General features: G+C 43.1%; 2 protein-coding genes across 5 annotated transcripts in view; one reads left to right on the top strand and one right to left on the bottom strand.

Moving 5' to 3' along the window:
• Positions 1-9,521, top strand: part of LOC144683364 (prickle-like protein 1) — a 121,441-nt gene extending 111,920 nt beyond the window's left edge. For all 3 annotated transcript variants that reach the window (XM_078546308.1, XM_078546309.1, XM_078546310.1), the window contains exons 6-8: positions 741-927; positions 1,609-2,622; positions 7,240-9,521. In XM_078546308.1, the coding sequence (XP_078402434.1) occupies positions 741-927; positions 1,609-2,622; positions 7,240-8,078 (2,040 nt within the window). In that variant the 3' untranslated portion in view covers positions 8,079-9,521. The remainder of the gene's footprint in view (positions 1-740; positions 928-1,608; positions 2,623-7,239) is intronic.
• A 773-nt stretch (positions 9,522-10,294) lies between these two features.
• LOC144683360 (uncharacterized) overlaps positions 10,295-23,020 on the bottom strand; it is a 58,645-nt gene continuing 45,919 nt past the window's right edge. Inside the window, exons 9-13 of one of the 2 annotated variants that reach the window (XM_078546302.1) lie at positions 22,749-22,874; positions 21,827-21,949; positions 15,116-15,223; positions 13,441-13,572; positions 10,295-11,185 (exon numbers count right to left, since the gene is read on the bottom strand). In XM_078546302.1, coding sequence (XP_078402428.1) covers positions 10,994-11,185; positions 13,441-13,572; positions 15,116-15,223; positions 21,827-21,949; positions 22,749-22,874 — 681 coding nt within the window. In that variant the 3' untranslated portion in view covers positions 10,295-10,993. The remainder of the gene's footprint in view (positions 11,186-13,440; positions 13,573-15,115; positions 15,224-21,826; positions 21,950-22,748; positions 22,875-23,020) is intronic. The other variant, XM_078546303.1, reaches the window with a different exon arrangement.

Genomic DNA, 23,020 nt, shown 5'->3' with positions numbered 1-23,020 from the left:
CTGTGCTCTGAAAGTTAGCAATCTGAAGGAAGATTAAGATCAATTTTAACTCTGGTTGGGAATCGGGAGTATGGACAGCCAAAGTGAAGGGAGGTGTTGTGGGGTGGTGGTGAGAGAACCATCCGGTACCCCCAGGCCTCATTTGTATGCAGGGACGCTAACTTACAGCTCAAGTAGCTGGATGGGTGGGGAGGCAAAATTGGTGGGGGAAGTGGGGGGAGAGACCACTGCCACAAACACGTGAAAATGGTCCTGGCAAAGTTAACATGGATTGGGGAAGAGGGCTGGTAAGTGATCGGGACTAACAGCAGGAGAGGCCCAAGATACCCTTGCACAATGAACCTTTCAAAAAGAAGTCACGTACTAGGGCCTCCTACCGCCAGGATTCTAACTGCCATGGGCTTTCACTGACTGCTTGGAATACTGTGTGGGCCGAAGACGGGTACAAGGTAAAAATGATGTACAAGTCTAATGATGTCATCAGAATGCGACACTTCTATTTCAATTAGGCCCCCACTCCTCTGGCACAGGTGGCCTTCTCAACCTTGAATTCAGGCAGGTAAAATTGGTGGGGGGGGTGCCAGAATGATGATGCCATGGGGGGGAACAAGGTGCGCGTTCCACTGCCACGTTATTTCATTCATGCCGTGTGGGTGAAGGGTTAATGTGTTGGAATGTAGAGTGTCATTACAGTGTGATAATAACAATGATTGTTTTTTTTTCTCTCTATGACATTTCAGTTGATCTTTGCTGAAGAGTGCACAGAGGCAGAAGGCAGATATTGGCATATGGACCACTTCAGCTGTACTGAATGTGAAGTAATTCTAGGAGGACAGAAATACATCATGAAGGAAGGGCAGCCATATTGCTGTGGCTGCTTTGAGACGCTTTACGCAGAGTATTGTGAAACCTGCAGAGAGATAATTAGTAAGTATATAAGAATAAAAGTAAAATCCAAAATGGGCAAGAGAGATAATTAGAGAACATATAAAAAGAAAATTCCCAACTGTCTTTACTCAAGAGCTAGACTGGAATTTTAATGCATTGTTAAGGTAAAGTCTTCCCTCCAATTAAAACTTCAATCTTTCTCTGCATCGTTGCCTTTTTATGTTAAAGAGGTTATTTTTATTTGAATAGTGAATGCTAATGCTATAATTATGGATCTGTTACTGAGACTAACAACAACTATGTCCATTTATATTGCCGCCTTAACATAAAAGAGCTCTAAAGCTTTTCACATCGTGGTTTGGAAAACAGACACCAAGTCAGGCTGCAAGATACAAAGGAGTTGAATTAGCAGCCGCTCTTAATCCAAAGGCTTTCAGCAATCTTGTCTTTTCAACTTTGTTATTTTCATCTCCTCGAAAATAATCCCAATATTATAGGGTTCTCAATGAGGTCATTCTTAGGCAGTATTCAAACAAACCTATGTTTTTTTTTAAAAAAACACAATCCACGGTATTTCGTAATAAGTTGTCACCATTTGTTAATGGCTATGTCATTTTCCCGCTTTTTTTCCGTTTTGCATGTCCTCATCCTTAAGTTATGAAAAATCTTTTAATTTCTTGTAAGAGACATACATTCAGTGTTGTGTTATTAAATCAACAGGTATCGACTATGGGCAAATAACATTCAGTGGTCAGCACTGGCACGCAACCAACTCCTGCTTTTCATGTACTCAATGCAAGAAGCCTCTCTTAGGCTGTACCTTCACTTCCTGGCATGGCCAGGTCTTCTGCTCTATAACGTGCAGCCAAGTGGAAGAACCTGGTGGATCAGATTCCTCCGACTCTGCTTTTCAGTCAACGCAGTCCCAGGAATCGAGTTGTGCTTTCAGTCTTGGAGAAGACCCGTCGGCCAGCAACACTTCACCACCCCAAAATCGTCACTACAGCCAAACCATTGAAACACTGCCTGTGGACAACACAGACTGTATTCTTCAACATGTGGACATTCTCAGTATCAAAGACCAAGCAACTGACAGCGAAGATAATCATGTGTCAGAGCTCAAGAAGCAATGCAAGAGTTCTGTTAAACTTCAGCACTGGCAGACGGACTATGAGTTGTTGGAAAAAGATGCTGAGCCTCAAAATGAGGCAAGGAGGTTAGAGGCGTGGGCTTCGGAGAATGACAATCTCACAAACGAGAAAGACTGTAAGGTTGAAATTTTGACCTATGGTCCAGAATCAGACAAAAGAGATGATAATTCAGCAACATTATGTAATTTTAATTGGCTAAAAGGTGGACTTGAAAATGCCATGAAAGTTATTGACAATACGTCCCTAAGTAATGGGCATGAGGTTTGGCCTGTTGAAGACCAAACGATGATGAAAACAATGGCTATGGAACCTTTGGCTCTTGATCAAGGCCTGGCTTTCAAACATCAGCTAGACAAGTACTGCGTTCAACAGGGAGGCCAACTCGGAGATGTATCGGATAGTCCCACCAAGTCCTTTTGGAACAAACAGAATCAGTGGTTGGATGTTCAGGTTGGTTCAGAATGTGCTGCACAGGATCAGCAAACATGGTTGGAAACTTCACCTCAGAACCTGAGAGACAAGATGACAGAACAGAAAGTTGGAAGAAGCCATCAAGGTTCCTCGGCCACTATCCAGATTTCAGGTAATAAAATTATTGCAGGAGTGATAACCAATCTCATGCTAAGAATGGCTTCTACTCTCTCCTTCGCTGCTCCTCCCAACCCCACCCAGTGATAGGAGCTAAATGGATTGATGAGAAGGATAAGAACGATAGCAATCAGCAGATCAGAAGCTCAGTTCCCAGCCTGTTTTAAGTTAGTTGCTCATAGCTAGGACACTGGTGAAGGTGCGGCATCTTGCCACGGCACCCCTGGGCTTGGGAGGAGCATGAACCCCCCCTGACTTTTTTCCAGAAGTCACCATGTACAGATAGTTTTGAGCCTGACTGTGATGCTTCCTTAGTTCAGCCATTGCCTTACAGAGGTGTAGTGTATACAGCTGGGTATACGGAGTTCAGTCACCTATTGCATTTTAAGGCTAATGAGCGAGGATGAAGCGTAATAGCCCCACGTTTCTCCAGGGCCTATGGCATAAATTCGATTGAAGAGGTCTGGAGTAGGCAGGACCACCGGACTTCCACCCGGAAGAGAGGTTGTGACAATTGTCCTTTGGAAGCGGGGGCAGACAGAGTATCCATCCACCCCAAACATGAACCCCGCCCCGCACAGTCCCATGTCACAAAGAGGTGTAACTAGCAGGGTCGCTTCCCCTGCTTGGATTCCTGTGACTCCTGCCCCCTTTATGCCCGCAATCTGTCCATTCAGTGAAGATCAATTCAAAAGTGTAAGTGGTGCCCACCTCCGCATCCGAGCCTGAACACCTTTGAAATTGCAAGGACATGGCAACTTTAGGAAAAATCCTTTGACCTCGCCCTGACCTAAGTTTACTTCAGTGGGGTCAGGAGCAGAGATCAACATTAGATTCCCATTTGCCTAGAGACGCTGAGGATTTGCAGGGCCAATGCGTTATTGCTTAATCCTCATCGAGGTATCTTCTGCTTGCACACTGGCCTAAGCTGTCCAAGTAAGAGGCACGTCCAACAGGGCGGGACTTCTGTGAAAGCACGGCTGACTTTCAAGCCCCAGGATCATTTGCATGGAGGTGAACCAAATTGAGGCCAGAAGTGTATTGGAGTCTACCCAACTGTTCAAGGTTAGGGCCTGTGAATTGAATAGTCAATTGCCCGTGTCCCTCTTTTCCACAATACTTTATCTTAATTTATTCTTCACTGTCATGACTAAGTATGGTGATGGTGTGTCACAGTTCACTCAGGGAGTCTGAGTTGCTGTGACAACTTATACTTTTATAAGCATGTTGTAGTCTGGAGCTATGGATACTGATGCTGGAGGCTCCAATGTTCTCTTCATCACATGGCTAACCAGGAATCTCTCCCGCTCTTACCAGCTGCCATTGGCATGTGTTGGAAGGATTTGCAGGTTGATACTCAACCCTGTTTGGCTGCATTATGAATGCACCTTCCTTGGCCAGCAAGTCCTGGGCCGGGTCTGCAAATGCTACCCAGTGTTACAAGGTCACCTACACACGATGCAAAAAACTGCATCATATCCAGTTCGTATCTGCATGACAATTTTTCCTGTCAAACTAACCCCTATTAAATAGATAATAGCAAGGGTTTATGATCCATATCTTGATTAATCATCTCCTATTGCTCGAACTTGGTAACTGATTAATGATTTAAGTACATCTTGTCCTTAGCCATATCACCTCTCCTTGGAGCTTACACTTTAAGGGGAAAACATAGCTTACCCATCACTTTTAATTTGATCATAGCCTAAAATTTGGAAGCGTAAAGTATCAATGAAAGAGCAGAACAATTATGATATGATGAAGGGTAAAGGCAAAAGGCACTTCTCATCTCAAACATGACAACTCTTAAGTTGCAAACCAGAATGCATGACCACCTTTTGTGAATCCAAAGTGTATTACCTCCTAGCTCCTAAATAATAAATAATACAAGAGCAAAGTCCTGGGACCAAAGACCAAATAATACAAGACCAAAGTCATCTTCTGATAAAATTCATAAGGATAAAAAGACTTACAATTACACAGCACCTTTCATGACCTCAGAAAGTCCAAAGCACTTTACAGCCAATGAAGTACAATTGTATGGCAGCTCCTGTCATAAGGAATTATTTTACACTATTATTATTGGAAGTTACTCTTTCAGATGAGACAGTAAACCTCCTCAGGTGGACATAATAGATTCAAGGCATTACTCGAGGAGGGAGTTCTTATGGTGACCTTTATGCCTCCACCAAAATCACAAACAGATTTGCCAAGCCACCATAATTCAGTGAAAATCCTATTCACATGTTTTATCTGGTGATTCTGCCAATCTGTCATGACCAGGCTCAAGAAAATTTCTGATTTTTTTTAAATTTTTCATGGCAAGGCCAGTATTTGTTGCCCATCCCTAATTGCCCTTGAACTGAGTGGCTTGGTTAGGCCATTTCAGAGTGCAGTTAAGAGTCAACCACATTGCTGTAGGTCTGGAGTCACATGTAGGCCAGACCAGGTAAGGGTGGCAGATTTCCTTCCCTAAAGGGGCATTAGCAAACCAGATGGGTTTTTACAACATTAGCTACATGGTCACCATTACTGAGACTAGCTTTCAATTCCAGGTTTTATTAATTGAACTTGAATTCCAGTTGCTGCCATGGTGGGACTTGAACCCATGTCCCCAGAGCATTAGCCAGGCCTCTGGATTACCAGTCCAGTGACATTACCACTAAGCCATCTCCTCTTGTATCTGGATTTATCTACACCATAGCAGTAATTAAAATTCAAAAAGTAATTAATGGGTTGCAAGGAGTGTTATGTAAAAGCAAATTCTGTAGGTAGGTTGCCCAAATCTTTTCCATATTTTAGTTTTTGTTTAAAAAATCATCAAATCCAACAACACTGCACTTGTGAATTAGCTTGAAGTCTGGTTATACTGAACACCATTTGCACCAATAGTTGCTTATAATGATCAGAATTTGCCTTCCAAATACACATCTCATCCGATTTCATGCTTGCTTATAGTGATCAGTGCTGTTCAATTATGTGGCAGTCCCCTATTGTTGAAAGATGTTTGCCTCAGTTTGTACTCTTGTTCATACTCTTGTGCAAGATCCACAAGTTAGCAATGACATAGGGAATGAGCTGTTAGTTGTCCTTTGCTGATTAACTATAAATGCAGCCCAAGGATGACTCAAAATGGAAGAAACTGGAGTGAGCCAAGCGGTTACTGTATTTGTTTTTGTAGCCTGGCTTTACCTGGGTCTATGGGTCCAACATAGGACCCACAGAAAACTGACTGAACATCATGAATGCTGGGAACTAATTCCTCGAGACTGAGCTACAAAATCTGAATTAAAATATAACCTCAACTAGTGACACACCCCTGGGCAATGCTGCTTGGTGCTCACCAGCACTGTAACCAGTGCTCAGTGAATGGATCAAGAACAAAAGAAAGACTTGCATTTATATAGCTCTTTTCATGACCACCAGAAGTCTCAAAGCATTTTACAACCAATGAAGTACTTTTGAAGTGCAGTCAATGTTGTAATGTAGGAATTGCAGCAGTCAATTTGTGCACAGCAAACTCCCACAAACAGCAATGTGATAACGACCTCATAATCTGTTATTTCGTGTTGCTGAGTGAGGGATAAATATTGGCCAGGATACCGGGGAGAACTCCCCTGCTCTTCTTCAAAATAGCGCCATGGGATCTTTTACACCAACTAGAGCAGGAGGGGGCCTAGGTCCAGCAGTGCACCATTTCATCAGTACCGCACCAGCCTTGATTTGCATGTCCAAGCCCTGGAGTGGGACTTAAACCCAAAGCCTTGAGATCTCGAGGCAAGTGTGCTACCAACTGAGCCTTGACTGATGCTCTACAGCAACGAACGGAGTAAAATCAGGAAAAGGGTGAACATATGTTTGCACCAATGTTCTGAGTAGCGCCTATTGAAGGAAAGGCTGAGCAACTATTCAATCAGCTGTTTAAAGTTCCCTTTAATAGTCCTCAACTGAACCAGCTGTACATTTTAGGGACAACCAACTTCCGAGTTCCTGACCAGTCATTGTGATCGTTTGGGCCATGAGCCAAATCCATCCATAGCTGAAGTGAGATTGCTCTGCGTCTGGAGTAAACTTCATTTCAGAGATTGTATATACAGCACTCTTAAATTTTCAGAAACTTTTTTTTTGAAAAGAGAAAGCCAACGGCAAAAAAATCTTTAACAGTTTAATTGAAAAGACAAAGTAGTCAAATACAGCTTCACCCTAAAGAATGACTTTTGAAACATTAATGATGAGTTTAGCTAAAATCCATGTAAGTAGTCAGTACTAAAGATGCAGCAAAACTGGTTACAGCTTGAAAAATAATTGTACATGTTAGGAATCCTATTTACAAAAACAAAATGGATTTAAGTGACAGTATATTGTTCCCCTATTAAATATAGGCTCCCATCCCCAAGATAACACTCTTATCCTGATCTTAGACTCTCAGCACCATTGATCTACAACTGCATATGAACAGCCTAGATTTATGCAATTTCTGTATGTGCTTTCCCTTCAACTTCATAATGTTCAAACGATGTGCCAATGCATTGCTCTCCCTTGATATTGTATCAGTTGGAATGGGAGGGAGCTTAATTTCTTACGATCTAATAAGTTCCACTTCTTCCCCTAGGAGCTTCAAACAAAGACAACCACAAGCTGCTCCTGACTAGTCCTCCTGACCAAGAATACAACCTCGAAGCAGGAAAGGAATTTGAGCAACAGAGCAACTTTGGAATTCTTAAATCCTCCTCCCATAAAAGAAGCACCGAGTCCCTCCATTCCTTGAGCTCCAAGCAAACAGAGGGGATGGCGCAAAAGTCAAGGTGGAAGCAAGAGTCCATGTCTCCAGTAAGAAGGACTGCAGCCCAAGTTAGACCCCAACAAATCACCTTCTGTGATACCACGTTTTCAAAGCCCAAGGAAAGAACCAGGTGCCAGCAGACACCAATGAGTGAGCAAACTCGAAGGAAAGTATACAGGCATAAAGGTAACTACCGAAGTCATCGTCACCAATCAAGAAGAGTTCAGAGATCATGTTCTGATGAGGCTCTTCACACAATCACTGAGCGATCTTTGGAAAGCGCTAATAACAATACTTATTTGGAACATTATAACCAGTTAATACAGACAACCATATGTCAGAAGCCCCAAGCTAAGCTGTCTCATAAACAACAACCCTTTTATAGGGAAGGGGACAGTGGCCTTCAGAACATCACCTTGAATAACTTTCTCAGTTTGTGCTGTGAAGATGATGATGGCTGCTGCTCAACGTGTTCTTCCTCTTCCTCTGACTCAGAAGAGGAGGGTTATTTTCTAGGACAACCAATCCCACAACCGAAAACAAGCAACGGTTGCCACTACAGTCGGGAGCCTCGTCAACCTAATGTCGTACCTGACATCATGCTGGCACAGAGAGCCAAATCACAGAGGAAGAGAGAGCACAAGAACAAAAACTGCACCATTTCCTAGGCAGCCTCTTAATCCTGGGCAAGGCTGTGTATTTAAACCTGTAGTGAATGTATGTTAAATATTATCAAATGGAAGATGGATTTGAAGTAATGGTTTCTCCCAATGACTTTGAGGCTTTTTTTTGATGACAACGTCTCCCCCTCTTTGCTCCGGTGTAGTTCCATTGCTGGGCTATGTTTTCATTGCCAATAGTTGCCCTCTGGTACCTTGTCCAAATGGTCAGTGTTCATGTGTAAACCTGGACAACGACTTTAGCAGGCAACTCGGTCACAATGGGGACACGACATGTACACACTCGTACTTTCTGGCGTTAAGTCACAGCAGGCAGGAATGGACCGCTGGCTGATTTACTCCATCCTCGTCAAATTAAGCCAACAATTGAGTGATCCTACTACCATCCCAACTGAGAACAGCTAAATCTGCACAGCAGGAATTGAATCTGGGACCTCCTGGTCTGTACGCTCAGTTTACCAAGTGCACCATTGGTTCTTATGCCCCATTAACACCAACTGTTTTCATTGATCGAATTATACAATTATCAATCAATTGTACAAGTTAGTAAGTCTTTCTCCATCGACATGACCTTAACTGATTTTTAATGGGGATCATGTTCCTGATCACTATATAATCACCCTTGCTAATATCCTTTGTGGAAGGACACCAGGCTCATGTATCGTACCCTCAGCAGTCCGATAACTTGCCAGATTTGCCTGCTATGGTGAATTACCAAAGAGCGACTAGTGCATTTGGTGCAAAACACTGCGGAAACTGGGAATCAGAAATAAAAACCTAAAACGCTGCCGCACCCGTGGAGAGAGAGAAGCAGAGTTAACACTTCCAATGATGAAAAGTCATTAAACTCTGTTTCTCTCTCTCTCTACAGATGCTGCCTGACCTGCTGAGCGTTTCCAGGAGTTTCTGCTTTTGAGTTTATCCAAATGAGACGCTTCTTCGGGTAAATATGAAGCAGCAGCATTCAAAACCCCATCATGCCATATTAGTCTGTGAGCACAACTGCACACTGGATACGGAGACCTGGTCCTTTGATACCCCTGAAGGCATGGGTGCAGTCTCCAGGCTGTGTGCCCACATTAGCTGCGATCTGTTTCAGCTCAACCCCTTTTGTGGCTAATAAACCATCATTATTGGATTTGTAACTACCTAACGGTAACTTTGCTGAAGCTCCTGTAAATACAAATATCATAATTTACAGAATGACTATAAAAATCATTTTTATATACACGTGTTCTATATAGCATTTTATGCATATTTAATTACTGTGGATGTTATTTATGCTTATTAGATGCATGTACAAGCTGAATAGAATGTGCTTTAATATTTGGAATGTCAAATGCTTATTTACAGAAGAAATTGTCAGAATTTATTGTAAACCTGTCAGAGTGACAATAAATTCGTCAAAAAGAGATTGCTGTATAAAACAGAGACCTGCTTGTTTTGGGGCTTTAATTCCAAGTTTCTGAAGCAATCATGAGAGATGTCGGTGAAGCCGGGAAGCCAAGTCACCCACGCAAAGGACTAGCGGGCAACCAGGAGACCAAACGTCAAATGAGATTGAGACAAGTGTCTTCAGGTGGTGAGGGCAAAGGAGACAATGTTGATTGAGGAGACACAGAGAGGGGGGGGTAAGGAAGACAAGTAAAAATGACAATGGTGATGCAGTTTGAGACAAGACTGCTTTGTCAACCACAGCACAAAACTAACGCATAAAGTCAGTTCACCGGACTCGAAATGTTGACTCTGTTTCTTCTCCGCAAGTGCTGCCAGACCAGTTAATCTTTCCCAGCACTTTTAGTTTTGTTTTTATATCAGATCTGCAATATTTTGCTTTTTATTATAAAGCAGTGTAGGTGGGGGCGTGGGGGCCTGGTGATGAATTTTCAGTATCATTGCGGTGCCTATGCCGAGCATTTTTGGGCCAGTTGAGAACAATTGCAGTCTCCACAGTTTTGCGTCCAAGTTATTATTGTGGAAAATACTTTCTGAAGAAAATGCTCTCTGTGGTTTGAGTCGGGAAGCCAAGCCATCCATTCGCAATTGCTGAATAATGAATTATAAACCAAGGGAGGGCCAAACAGATGGTCTGTGGTCCACTAGAACAAAAGCAGGGAAAAGATAGGGAGGGAGGGGGGTGCATGGGTAGAAGGGAAGAACACAGACAGTAAAAGTTTGATAATCATTTAACACATTTTTGAAAAAAAAAGCTTTATTTTTTTTGCAACAATAATGGTGGTGGTGAATTAAAAACTTTTGCAATTCTATCCAAACTACACACTGGAAGACATGAACATACAGCACAATTTCAACTAACAACAGGTAGGAATCATTTCTTGAACTTTTGTTGACACTTGCTCAACTACCACAGGCCTGGACCCTAGTGATGTGTCTGTTTCTTCTGCATGACCCTGTTAACGCCTCTGCACAATGCTTTAAGTCATTTTTACTCGCTGCGCTGCACATTCTCCAACTTTTTATATACAAGGATGAACAACTGGAAAAGTGATCTTTTCTGAAAAGATAAGACAACTCAGGATGTCACCCATTGCAATGTCTATTTTTCTCCATCATAATGCACTTTAATTGAAAGCTAAGGAGCTCTAACTCCTGCCTCTGTTATGATTTTCCATTTACAAATTTCCAACAGCCCAATTAAATGGCTGCATTTAAAATGTACATAAAATGTACAAAACGTATCGGAGCACTACCTCCATGGCTCACGGCACTGCCCCCACCCCCAGCGAAATCGACGCAAGTCGACATAGATGCTACACGATCAAATTTCTCCCCCCAAAACCTTCCGAAGGGAAAGGAGGGAGAATAAATTTTGGCAGAGAAAGCCGCCAAGTAAATGCCAAAACTTGATGTGAACACTTGGCTGCGAGTCTTTACAGTAACAATCATTTTGATTTCTTCACTGCATTTGCTTCATCGTACTTTGCGATACTTTTCTTCAGTTCTCCCAGACATCGCTCACCAATCAACTGCAGACTTTTCCTGAGAGCTAACTGGACCTGTTTCTCTATTGTGGGGTCTTGGTTGACCAGTTGCTTTGCTACCATGGCAAAGGTCTCACAGTCCAATCTGTAGGTCTACAGCAAGAAAAGAAAGAAAGTCAAGTGTTACACACGGGTGCCTATACCAGGGCTCTTTGTTAATGCTGGCTAAGTTGCTTAGCACTTATCCCGGTCTGTGCCAGGTTTGATCTCAGCAGAGGCAGCAAATGGAGAGCTACAATTGACCATAGAAGCCCCTGCGTATGTCAAAGGTAAATGCACCACAGCTTTGCCTCTGATTACAGTGACTCCGGCAGAAGTGCATGGAGGACAACAGTAAATTCTAATTTTGTTAGGACTTCTCAGCTGTTTGTTAAGGAAGCTCTATATGTGAAGAACCAAGTGTTGAAAATTTGAGTCCAAACTGGTTTCTTAGTGCCCGTCATCCAAATGGGGTTTTCACAAAGACATCACGGTGCAACCTGAATTTTCCTGACTGGATTTTATTCTATCAGAGGGAGGGACATTCATTCAAACATCATCGTCATTGTAAAGACAGGAAGAGCATTCTAGTTGCCAGTAAAGGGGTCACTTCACTGACTCACTCCCAGCCGCAACCAGTGTCATTTTATCCAGGAAACCTCAGTAAGAGATGTGCAGTAACAAGGTTCGATAGCATGATAACTGAAGTTTTAAATTTCAGGCATGACCTGACCCTCCTGTTCACAACGTTACACACCCTTTCAAACCAACCCTAAAGTCAGGGCAATAAGCTACAGTGAAAGAAGGGAGTAAGTCAGGGCTCTTTGGCGTTGACAGGAGGCCACTGCAAAAGAACAAAGTGACAGGATGTGGTGTAGAAAAAATAAATCTGGAATACCCACTTCAACTTAAAAAAAACAGGGAAGGGAACTTGGGTTCAAAGTGGATAAAGGCAGACCTAGAACCAATGCCAGGAAATTTCTCTCAACACAGGGTTAGCAATACTTGGATAGGGCTGCTGGGGAGGGTAGGAGAGTGAGATCTTGGAGTGATTTAAGCCTGTCGCTGTGACAGTCGAACACAAGCTTTTCTGGATGGATCAATGTTTCTCTGGGTTGGGTGGGGGCCATGACAATATAGTTCCAAATTATGCAAAGCAGTCATATGGTTTTTGTCCATTCCATGTTTTATCCTCTTTTCAATTAGTTGGGAAATCTCAGAGCAACGATACAGGTACATTTATAACTCCTAGCTGGGAAAAATGTTTGTACTTGAGGTGTTACCATTATCAAGTCCTCTCAGATCAGGTACTGCACAAATTGGATGCAAAATTAATTTGCCTCTATCCCATCCCAACAACATGCAAACAGGCTTAATCTCACAAAAGAATCCCCTGCTACATATAATTCCCATTTCCTACAACACTTTTTTGGTCCTCTGGCCTGTGCCCAGGAGGCATTAAGTTTGAAACCACTCAAACCCATTCCACAAAAGATTCTTACTGCCATGAGGAAGAGTCATTGTTCACCTGGACTTATTCTGCTGTGATCTGTGAAAGGTTAATTAACTAACTTATATCCACCTTGCTGTATGGCCACTCCTCACATAGCAAGCCCGACAGTGAGTGGAGAAGGGTATTCAACCATAGGGGCATGATGTTACTCAATGCCCCACACACACTAACCTTGTGTCACACATTACCCCACCGTCTACAAAGCACAAGGCAGGAGTGCGATGAAATACTCGCCACTTGCCTGGATGAATTCAGCTCCAACACTACTCAAGGGGCTTGACACCATCCAGAACAAAATAGTCCACTTGATCAGAATCCCATCTACCACCTTAAACATTCACTTCCTTCACCACCAATGCACAGAGACAGCAGTGTGTGTACCGTTTAAAAGATGCACTGCAGCACCTCGCCAAGGCCCCCCTGACAGCGTCTTCCACAACTGCACCTCCAGAAGAACAAGGGCGGCAGACACATGGGAACACCACCACCTGCAAGTTCCATTCCAAGCCCCGCACCATCCTGACTTGGAACTATATCGCCATTTCTTCACTGTCGCTGGGTCAAAAAACTAGAATTCCCTCCCTAACAGTACCGTGGAAGTACCTACCTCACATGGATTGCAGCAAGGAGGCAGCTCACCACCATTTCTTCAAGGGCAATTAGGGATGGGCAACAAATACCAGTTTTACCAGTGATGCCCATATCCCATGAACAAATTTTTCAAAAATCATTTATTCACCCTGGCAGATGCCTTCACTGATGATAACATCTTCATGGTTCCAACAGGAAGCACAATTCCAGCTGGCATTTCATTTTTCAAGGGGGGTGGGGGGCAAACACCATAGAAAATATATACCTTCATCAGTTTGTCCCTTTTTGCCAGAATTAAAGCAGAGCGTGGATCTGTGTGTATTGCATTCTTTGGTCTATCCTTTTCAGAAATGGCATTTGAGCTGGAGTGCCCCTTTACAAGAATATCCTTGCCAGCCTGTTAATTAAAAGATATTACATTTGATTACTCTATATTCTCATAATGTGCAATAATGGAACTCAATCTGCCAGACCAATCTTTTAATATGAAGCTTTGATGCAGCAGATGGAGAATCAGTGGAGGAAACTACACTGGTGGTTTTTAATATTAAATCCACATGATCTCAACTGGTCATAAGAACGTCTACTTCTGTGCCCAGGAACAAAGCAGGAGGGGTGGTGAGAGAGAAAGAGGAGAGAGAGAGAGAAAGAGGAGAGAGAGAGAAAGGAGAGAGAGAGAGGGAGAGGGAGAGAGAAAGAAAGGAGAGAGAAAAGGGAAAGAAAGAGAAAAAGAGCACAAGAGAAAGAGGAGGGAGAGAGAGAGAGAGTGAGTAAGTTAAAGAGCACGAGTACACACGGGAGGAAGAAAAAAGGGAGACAGAACAAAGAGATCCAATATTAGCAGCATGAGGCAGTGCTGCTCTGTTTCGACAGCCAATCAAGAATGTCTGAACAGTGCCTAGGACAAACGTCAAGCACTGCACACAGTCCCTGTGGACTGCTACTCTCCCTTGCCATCTGAAGGTATGATTCATTTAACTCACATCAGAACGATACAACAATGCTGGGTTTCAAGCCCAAGATGCAGCCCAAGGACAGACCCAGGGCTGGCCAACAATTTCGGCACAATCTGCTGATTGTGTCACACGTACCAAAAGAAAAGACCTGAGCCAACCGTCAATATGAGGCAAATTCTGCGAGGCTTCCAGAGTGCAGCCTTGATGAGCTGAAGCATGAATCAGAGATCAAGCTGTAGCATTTTAGTCCCAATTCCCCATCCCATGCTGACCAGGTTGACCTTGACCTTATGTTCAAGGACAGCCCTCCATGTCTGCAGTCAGGTCTCAAAGCATGGTCTAAGCACCAATTGAAATTTGCACCATCGGTTGAATCCCACTTCCCACATTTGCCCCTTCTTTGTAATGGGGCTGCATAATTAAACAAAGGTAGTTATTATTGCTAATGTGAATGCAGCACAGGGCCCTCCCCTGCCTAATAGTTAATTAAGAACACGCAGTCTACAGGAATGCTTAAGGAGCTCTCCCAATACCCTGGAAAACCTCGTTTGCAACCGAGTCATAAGGACCAAAAGGTTTCAGATTAGATTGCCAGTCCGCTATGGGTTGATCCAAGCTAGAATGGAAGTTGGCCAGTACACTTTACCTCAGCACAATATAGGCTAAAAAATAATTAAAACAAGGTTCCTGTTTCTACAAACCTATCCAGTAATCCCCACCCCCCCTTGGAAAAAGCAGCCAAAATCAGGTAATAGGATGAGACGTAGCAGTGATGCCTCCTGCAGTCAACTAACCTAATAATCTTGGCTCACACCTGGAAGGGGTACCCAATGCCTGTGGAACTACTCCGAGGCAGAAGTCTACAGTTTACAGCAGGAACGAAAACAAACTATTCTGAAAAGGCAACACCCATATTCTAGTTTACATAATTCCAATGAACAACAATTAACTTACAGAATGCAAGGTCCATTTTGAAAGACCTACCTTACTAACCTTGTAGGCAGTTGGTGGGGTACTGTGAGATTTAAGGTCTCTACTGTGGTGGTGGCTGGCTTCTTTGGTATGTCCACTGTTCTTGTGAGAATGTTTCTTCTGGTGGTGGCGGAGAGGGATGGAGGAGAGGAGAGAAAAGCAGATTGCAATCAGATCCATTTCCCAAACAGAGTGTGGATTTCCCACCCTAACACCACCCTGGTTTTGTTGAGAATAGTGATTCATGCCATGCTTGGCTCCCCAGTAGCCGGCTTTCTTCACTGCTACTCACTGCAACCCCTTCCAATTGACCATTCCTCATGTGTGGACCTGGACAAGTGATGGCTTGCATCAAAGTCTGATCCTATCCTTACATGATCTAAACAGGCGGCATTTTTTGGCAGGGATCACTGCATAGCAACCAGGCAATAAGGGCTTGCCTCACTTTTCCCTTCCCTCAAAGGTTCATGAATCTTTAGAATTCTATACCCTAGAGGGCTGTGGATGCCCATTGGTGAGTTACTGGTGACAGAGGTCGACAGACTTTTGGTGATTAAGGGAATCAAAGGATTAGGGTTAGGGCTGGAAGGTGTAGCTGAGGTAGATCAGCCCTGATCTTATTGAATGGCAGAGCAGGCTCAAGTGGTCGAAAGGCCTCCTCCTGCTCCTAATTTGTACATTTTACATTTCCCTCCCCAGCTCAGGGACATCATGACCAATTCAAGTATCAGCCCCACCCCCACCTCCACACACTAGGGTTGAGACCAGCTGAGCAGAGATGAGTCAGAGGGAAGAGCTTGCATTTGTATAGCATCTTTCACAACCTCAAAGCATTTTACAGCCTACCTTTTGAAGGGCAGTCACTGTTGCTTTGTAGGAAGCATGGCGGCCAATTTGCGCACAGCAAGCTCCCACAAACAGCAGTGTGGTAACGGCCAGGTATGCAGTTTTTCTTTCGTGATGGTGATTAATGGATAAACATTGGCCAGGCCACCAGAGAAAATTCCAATGCTATTTTTTGAAACGATAGCCAGGGAGTCTTTATGACCATCTGGTGGGCCGGGCAGGGCCTCAACTTAATGTCTCATACAAAGCACCTCAGACACTGCAGCACTTGGGGTGGGTCAGCCTAGATTTTGCGCTCAAGCCTCTGGAGTGGGATTCAAAGCACAACTTTCTGACTTAACATGAGAGTGCATCCAACTGAGCCATTGCTGGCACCAAATTGATCTAAAGTGGGACACTCCTGGGATCTGTGGCTCAGTAGCAGAGCATTGAATCCATTTACCCAACAGGCTAAATTCTCGAGTCTTTACTTTAAATATTAAAATAACCTGAACTTTAGACAGACTTTGAAAATATATTAAATCACCATCTCTAAAGATTTTAAAATCTACTAACAATAGACCAGAAAATGGAAACTGGCCTTGCACAATGAAAATTGAACTCCGGCAATTAAAGATTTCTCAGATTTGCTCCCTTGATGCCCTCATTCTCTATTAGTTCTCTGAGACTAAATCAATGCTTCCTTGAAACGATAGAGTTGTGGATCTATACAAAGTCAATAAGTGTGAAAGGACACATTCTATTAGTTGGTGCCATTAATGTCATTTTGCCAATGTTATAATTCACTTCACTGAAATATATAGAATAATGGATGATGTGGAGGGAATGTCAAGGGTGCAGAACAATGGATGACAAGCTGGTCATAATCCAGGACAGTGCAACTTCAGTACTTCATGAATATCAGCAGAAAGCACGTATTGAATTACAACCATTCAACTCCCTTCACCACACGTTTTGTAACTCATGGAGAACTGACCAGGATTTTGATGTGAAAAATAGATGCAGCAATAAGCCGCTCTCACTACACTGAAGAGACACTCAAGTGTTGGGAGGCGACTGACCAGGACAAATGGAAAGAGCTTGTGCCTTTCACAACCTTAAAACATCACAAATTACTTTTGAAGAGTAGTCACTGTTGGAATATGGTAAACACAGCAGTCAATTTGCATGCAGCTGGATCCCACAAACATTATATGATTGCAGCAACTGTTTCTCTTTTTAAAGTTGAGGGATCAACGTTGACTGACATTGGGAGGAAACTGCCCTGATCGTCTCTCAACGTGTCATGGCATTGTTTATGTTCTCCCGATGGGACTGGCAGGGCCTCAGTTTAACATCTCATTCGAAAGACGGCACCCCCGGCAGTGTAGCACTCCCTCAGTACTGCACCGGAGTGTCAGCCTGGATTATGTGCTCAATTCTCTGGAGTAGGGGCTTGAGCCCACGACCTTCTGAGTGAGAGGAGCAAGGTGCTGCTAAATGAGCCAATGAAGACAAACGGAAACATTGTCAGAATTCGAATCAAAATAGACAACAGCTGACCTCGATGAATCAAAAAACAAAAAGTGCTCTTCACCGAGGATATTATATATAATTACATACGATATACAGTACAAGACAGGCCATTCAATCCAACCAGTTAACACTGGCCTTAATGCTTCACTCAAGCCTCATCTAACTATCTGCATAACCCACTATTTGCTCTTTCATCATGCCTATCTAGCCTCCTCTTAAATACATCTATAATTCTTGCCACAGCTTTAATGAGTTCCACATTCTCACCACTCTCTGGTTTAAGAAGTTTATTCTGCATTCCCTACATTTGATTTCTTGTACTGACGGTTTCTAAGTTTTGCTCTTCCCCACAAGTGGAAATACTTTCTGTGTCTACTTTATCAAAACATCAATTTTAAACACCTCCATTAGGTCACCCCTCAGTCTCAGAATTTCGAGAGTAAAAGGACTCAGCCTGTTCATCCTTTCCTGATAGGTACAACCTCACAGCTGTGGTGTCACCCTGGTAAATAAACATGACCAGGGCACCAGGGAGGGCTCCCCTGCTCTTCTGTGAAATAGTGCCAAAGGATCTTTTATGTCCACCTGATGGGGCAGACAGGACATTGGTTTAATGTCTCATCTGAAAGGCGGCACCTCCAACAATGCAGCATTCCTTCAGTACTGCACTTGACTTTTTTTTGTGGGACTTGAACCCACAACCTTGTGGCTCAAAGACAAGAGTGCAACCAGAGCCAGTGCGGGTGCAATTTGACACACATTTCCTTGGGTGGGGGATTCCAGTCATAGGGAAGCAACTTTAAAATTTGAGCTAGACCATTCAGAGTCATTGTCAGGAATCACTTCTTCAAAGAGGAGTGGAAATCTGAAACACTCTCCACCATAAAGCTGTTGAGGCCAAGTCAACTGAAAACTTCAAAACTAAGATTAAGGTTTTTGTATAAAAGGGTTACAGAACCAAGACGGGTAGATGGAGTTAAGATACAGATCAGCCTGTTGTAAATGAGTGGCAGAACATGGAGGGGCTGAATGGCCTACCCCTGTACCTTGGTATTCTTGCTCTTGTGTTCTGGGAACATGTCAGTCTTATGTAGGTGATAAGGCATCTTTTAACTTTTTTCTACAGTGATTTCTTCTCTCTTGCAAACATGGCAGACTTATCTGATTAATATAGAGATTCCTTTAACAGGGTTACATTGTGGCATCAGCATAGAGCTATGCTGATTTATGATCCAGAGTGTGTTTGAAGTGCAAAGCCTTCTGAACTCACATCACACACCAGCTCCCGACTCATTTTGGCTCCAGGTGTCCTTGAACCAAAACTCAAGAGAATTATAACATGCCTTTAAACCCAGCTACTTCTTTCAACTTCCCAGACTAATTTCTATAAAACATTTCAAACTAAACAGTTGGCACAAACTGCGATACAAACACAGCAGCGGCAGAGATGAAAATTAACACATTAGCAATTGGTATCCTAACCGTGAAAGTAACAAACAGATCACCCCGCCCTACCCGAGAAGGCCCTAAAAGAAATTCCAAACATTTGGTGGGGCCATTAGATTCCTGTCTGCCTGGATCAAGTAATGCTGGGGGTTGACATCTCAAGAATTCTGCATTCAATATTTTTGTCCTTTCCGATGTGCTGGCTTATTATTTCTGTTGCTGCACACTGACTGCAATGCCAAAGGTTTTCCCTTGATAACTGACAGTCCTTCAAAAGTTAGGTCAGGAGGTCTATGTGTTAAGCGTGACAATATTTGGGAGGTGGGGCTCTCCTGTGTTGGGAATGGGACCTTGATAGTGTGTCTATACTTGGAGAGGGTTCCCCTGCCCAAAAATGTTGAAAACCACTGTCCCCTATGGCCTGAACTTGGTTTCCAACCCACCTGTCCCCAGCCACCTACGCAACTCCGTGTTCACCATCTGTAAATTCCCTTCCCCACCTCCCAAAGATTGTATCTGATTGAGATTAAATCAAAAACACAGACAATTGGCAGATTACCTTTTTTAGATTTGTTTTTCTCTCTGTAAAGCGTAAACAGTTTGCAAGTTGAAAGCTAAATGAGGTTTTCCTATGCGTGATGCTGACCATAAATCACTCGCGGTTGGAAGCACATGACAAGGCAGAGAATAAAACCCTCAGGGCCATCAGTGCTCATCCCAAACGCCAGGAATGCCAACGCCTGGCTGGGCAACAGAACAGAGGGGAAAACTGCAGCCAAACGAGCTGCAATTTTTCACGCTTTTTTTTTATGGGGAGTGTCAGTTCAGTCACCTCACAGGGGTGCGAAAAGCCTGTGGATACTCACCGCCCAAGTTCAGGGGAAGAATAACCATGTAGGGGACAGGAGAAAGCAGAGACCCTCCCCCAACACAGCAGGAATAATTGGCATTTAGAAAAGGGAGAAAATAATTTGTACATACTTTAGAGTGTGCGTTGACCGTCGCATTTCTTACTGTTGCTCAGTTAGTAACATCACTTAACCAAACACATATTTGGCTTAAATAAGTTTAGGTATCTAATGATCACTTTTTTATTCTGCCCCAGTTGACAGGAGATGCCGTGGTAATATTGCTGGACTAGAGGCCCAGGTTAGTGCTCCGGGGACATGGGTTCAGGTCCCACCATGACAGCTGGAATTAAAAGCTAGTCTCAGGAGTGGTGAACTTGAAACTGTTGCTGATTGCTGTTAAAAACCCACCTCATTCACCAATAAGGAAACCTGCCATCCTAACCTGGTCTGGCCTACATGTGACTCCAGAGCCCCTCGTAACTGCCCTCTGAAATGGCCTAACAAGCCAAAGGTAATTAGAGATGGGCAACAAATGCTGGTCTTGCCAGTGACACCCACATCCCATGAAAAGGTACATTAAAAAGAAACAACATTCTGGAATTAACAATTTTGGAAAAGGTTTGTTATGTTGCATTTCACGCATACTCACCTGTGTTTGGTATGGAAATGATCCCGACTAGTACAATGTATGAATTCTTCACTACCTTGCCAATCTATCTCAATGCTCAACCTCAGCTCAAAGCACTCCTCCCACTCCAGGGTAAGATCTTCATTTACTCCACTCTATCCCACAGCACACACCCATCTACACCAGGGTAACAGCCTTTGTTCTCGAGATGTGAGCAATGCTGTCAAGGTCAAAGTTATTATCCATCTCTCGTTGCCCTGACACTTCAGAGGGCAGTATGGTCAACCACAAAGTGGCGGCTAGTCCAGGCTCCCTTCCTTGAAGGGCATTAGTGAACCAGCTGGGTTTTACCACACTCTAGCATCTTTAGTGGTTATTTATCTGGTGCCAACCAGGGATTAACAGAGGTACGCAAATCAATTTCATAACTTGCCTTCAAACTCAAAACCTCAGATGCAAGGACAGCCTTACAACAGTGACCACACTTCAAAAATATTTCATTGGCTCTAAAGCATCTGGAACATTCTGAGGTCATGAAACACCCTATTATCAAATGCAAGTCTTTCTTTTTCTAACACCACTGTACCCATCAAATCTATTTGCATTCAAAAGAGAGACTTGCATTTATACAGCACTTTATCTGGTCCTCTGGACATCTCAAAGCATTTTACAGCCAAGGAAGAGCTTTTTGGCATGTAGTCACTGATGCAATATAACTCTCAGCACACCCCTACACTGTCAGGGTAACATCTCAGAGAACCATGCTTTATTGCACATGCTAATTCTCAAATCAACTGAGCTAACTCTACGCAAAGGTTGGAAGAAATGGATTATAAAATGGATAATGTCCACCTAAATTCATTATCCACCTTAACAGTGATACCATGCACTAAACAAACACGTTGCAATGAAATCCAGTCAGGAGTTTACAGACTAACAAGTTAACAGACCATCACACTCCCATCTGCAACATCAGAGTTCGAATTAAGTGACAAACCATGAAGGGAGTCTCAGGGAATACAATAAATATCTTAATGAAACTGTTCAGAAAATATTTTACACATATGTTGTCAACAGAGAGAGGGGCACGTGAATTAAATGGTGATTATGTGCAATCTGTTCATAGTGCTTTCCGCTAATACCACTCCCATTTTCAACTGAGGAACTCCTACTCAGCTTTTGTTCACTTGGGTGCAACCAAATGGGCCTTCATTTCAGCACTTTGCTTAGAAGGATTCTACTCAGCAATCGTTACTGAAAACTTTGTGAGAGGGAGAAACAGGCTAACATTAGAGCATGAATATCAGAAACACTTCAGCAGAACCATCCTTCATAAAATCAAAAGAAGCTCAATTGTGACTGGCTCCTAACGCTTGCTTCAGTCATTTGCTTTCTCTCGTCAGGCACTGCTAGGTTGCATTCACTTGCAGTACTTACATCGTCTTTAGAAGGAACATCATTCAACGGCAATTGTTCTCCTTTAAACCTGACACTTGCTTTCTCCTTCATTTTGCTCATCTTGTCCGAGTACCGTTCCGGTATTTCTCGGAATATATCATCCTGAGGGGTGATGAAAAAAAAGACACATTCATCTAAATACTAAGCAACAAATAACCAACAGTTCCTTTCCGACACACCCTTTGACAGGAGGGGGAAAAGGATGGGGGTCAGTAAGTCGGGGAAGTTCAACCTCCCTTCGCCCACTCGCCCCCCCGCCACCATCCATTCAAAGAAGCTTCTCAAGAACTAGCATGAATCTTGCAAGGAAGAGCAACACAAAAAAAAGGGGCCACTAAGTCCCCGAGACACACCCCTTCCAATAGGGGACCATATGTGATCAGCAGTCTCAAGGACTCTACCCAGTTTTCAAGTAGCAAAGAAAAAAGGTGCTAATTTTAGATGCAATCTTATAATAATAAACCATTTAAAATACAGTTAAACTACTGCTACATACATAAATAATCAGAAACTACTGTACTGTATAATTTATGTGGAATGTTGTATCTCAAAATAAATCACTATAAGCGAAGATGATTTAATTACTGATGAGGCAGAGGAATGCTGCATCACAAAGATCTATCTTCATTAAAAGGGGAATGAAGGGAGGAGGCTGAATGCAGACATTAGTAAATCATCAACTGAAATTTGGAGTAAACACTGGATTTTTTCTGCTACATGAAAGCAAGTCAGGCACATTTTTATTAATGTGTGCGCATCACACTTCCTTGAAATTGAACAGGTTTTAAGAGTTGTGTAAAAGTTTGTTTCTTGAAGTAAAGCAAGTTAATCCAATCAACTGCGCCAGTCCAGCGCCAAATTAAATTGAGCTCCAGAATTTCTATCACTCAGACAAACTTACATCACTAATCTCATCGTCGGAGCAGGTGGGTGGACAAGGTGCCTTCTTTCCTCTATGGTCAAGGTTTTGCAGGTCTTTTCCTGCGCTCTGCTGTATCGTCGGGCCAGGAATTGCAGAGATCGCTTTCTAAAAATCATTAAAAAAAAAGGAATGTGATGCTTAAGGACACTCAAGGACTCAAGCGCAGGAATCAAGTCTAGCGCTCCAGTGCAGTACTGTCACTGTCAGAGGCGCCATCTTTCAGATGAGACTTTAAACTGAGGACCCACCTG

Source organism: Cetorhinus maximus, chromosome 8 (assembly GCF_964194155.1).
Source record: "Cetorhinus maximus chromosome 8, sCetMax3.hap1.1, whole genome shotgun sequence".
NCBI lineage: Eukaryota > Metazoa > Chordata > Chondrichthyes > Lamniformes > Cetorhinidae > Cetorhinus > Cetorhinus maximus.
The sequence above is the reverse complement of the archived record's forward strand: the minus strand, read 5'-3'. Positions and strand labels throughout refer to the sequence as shown.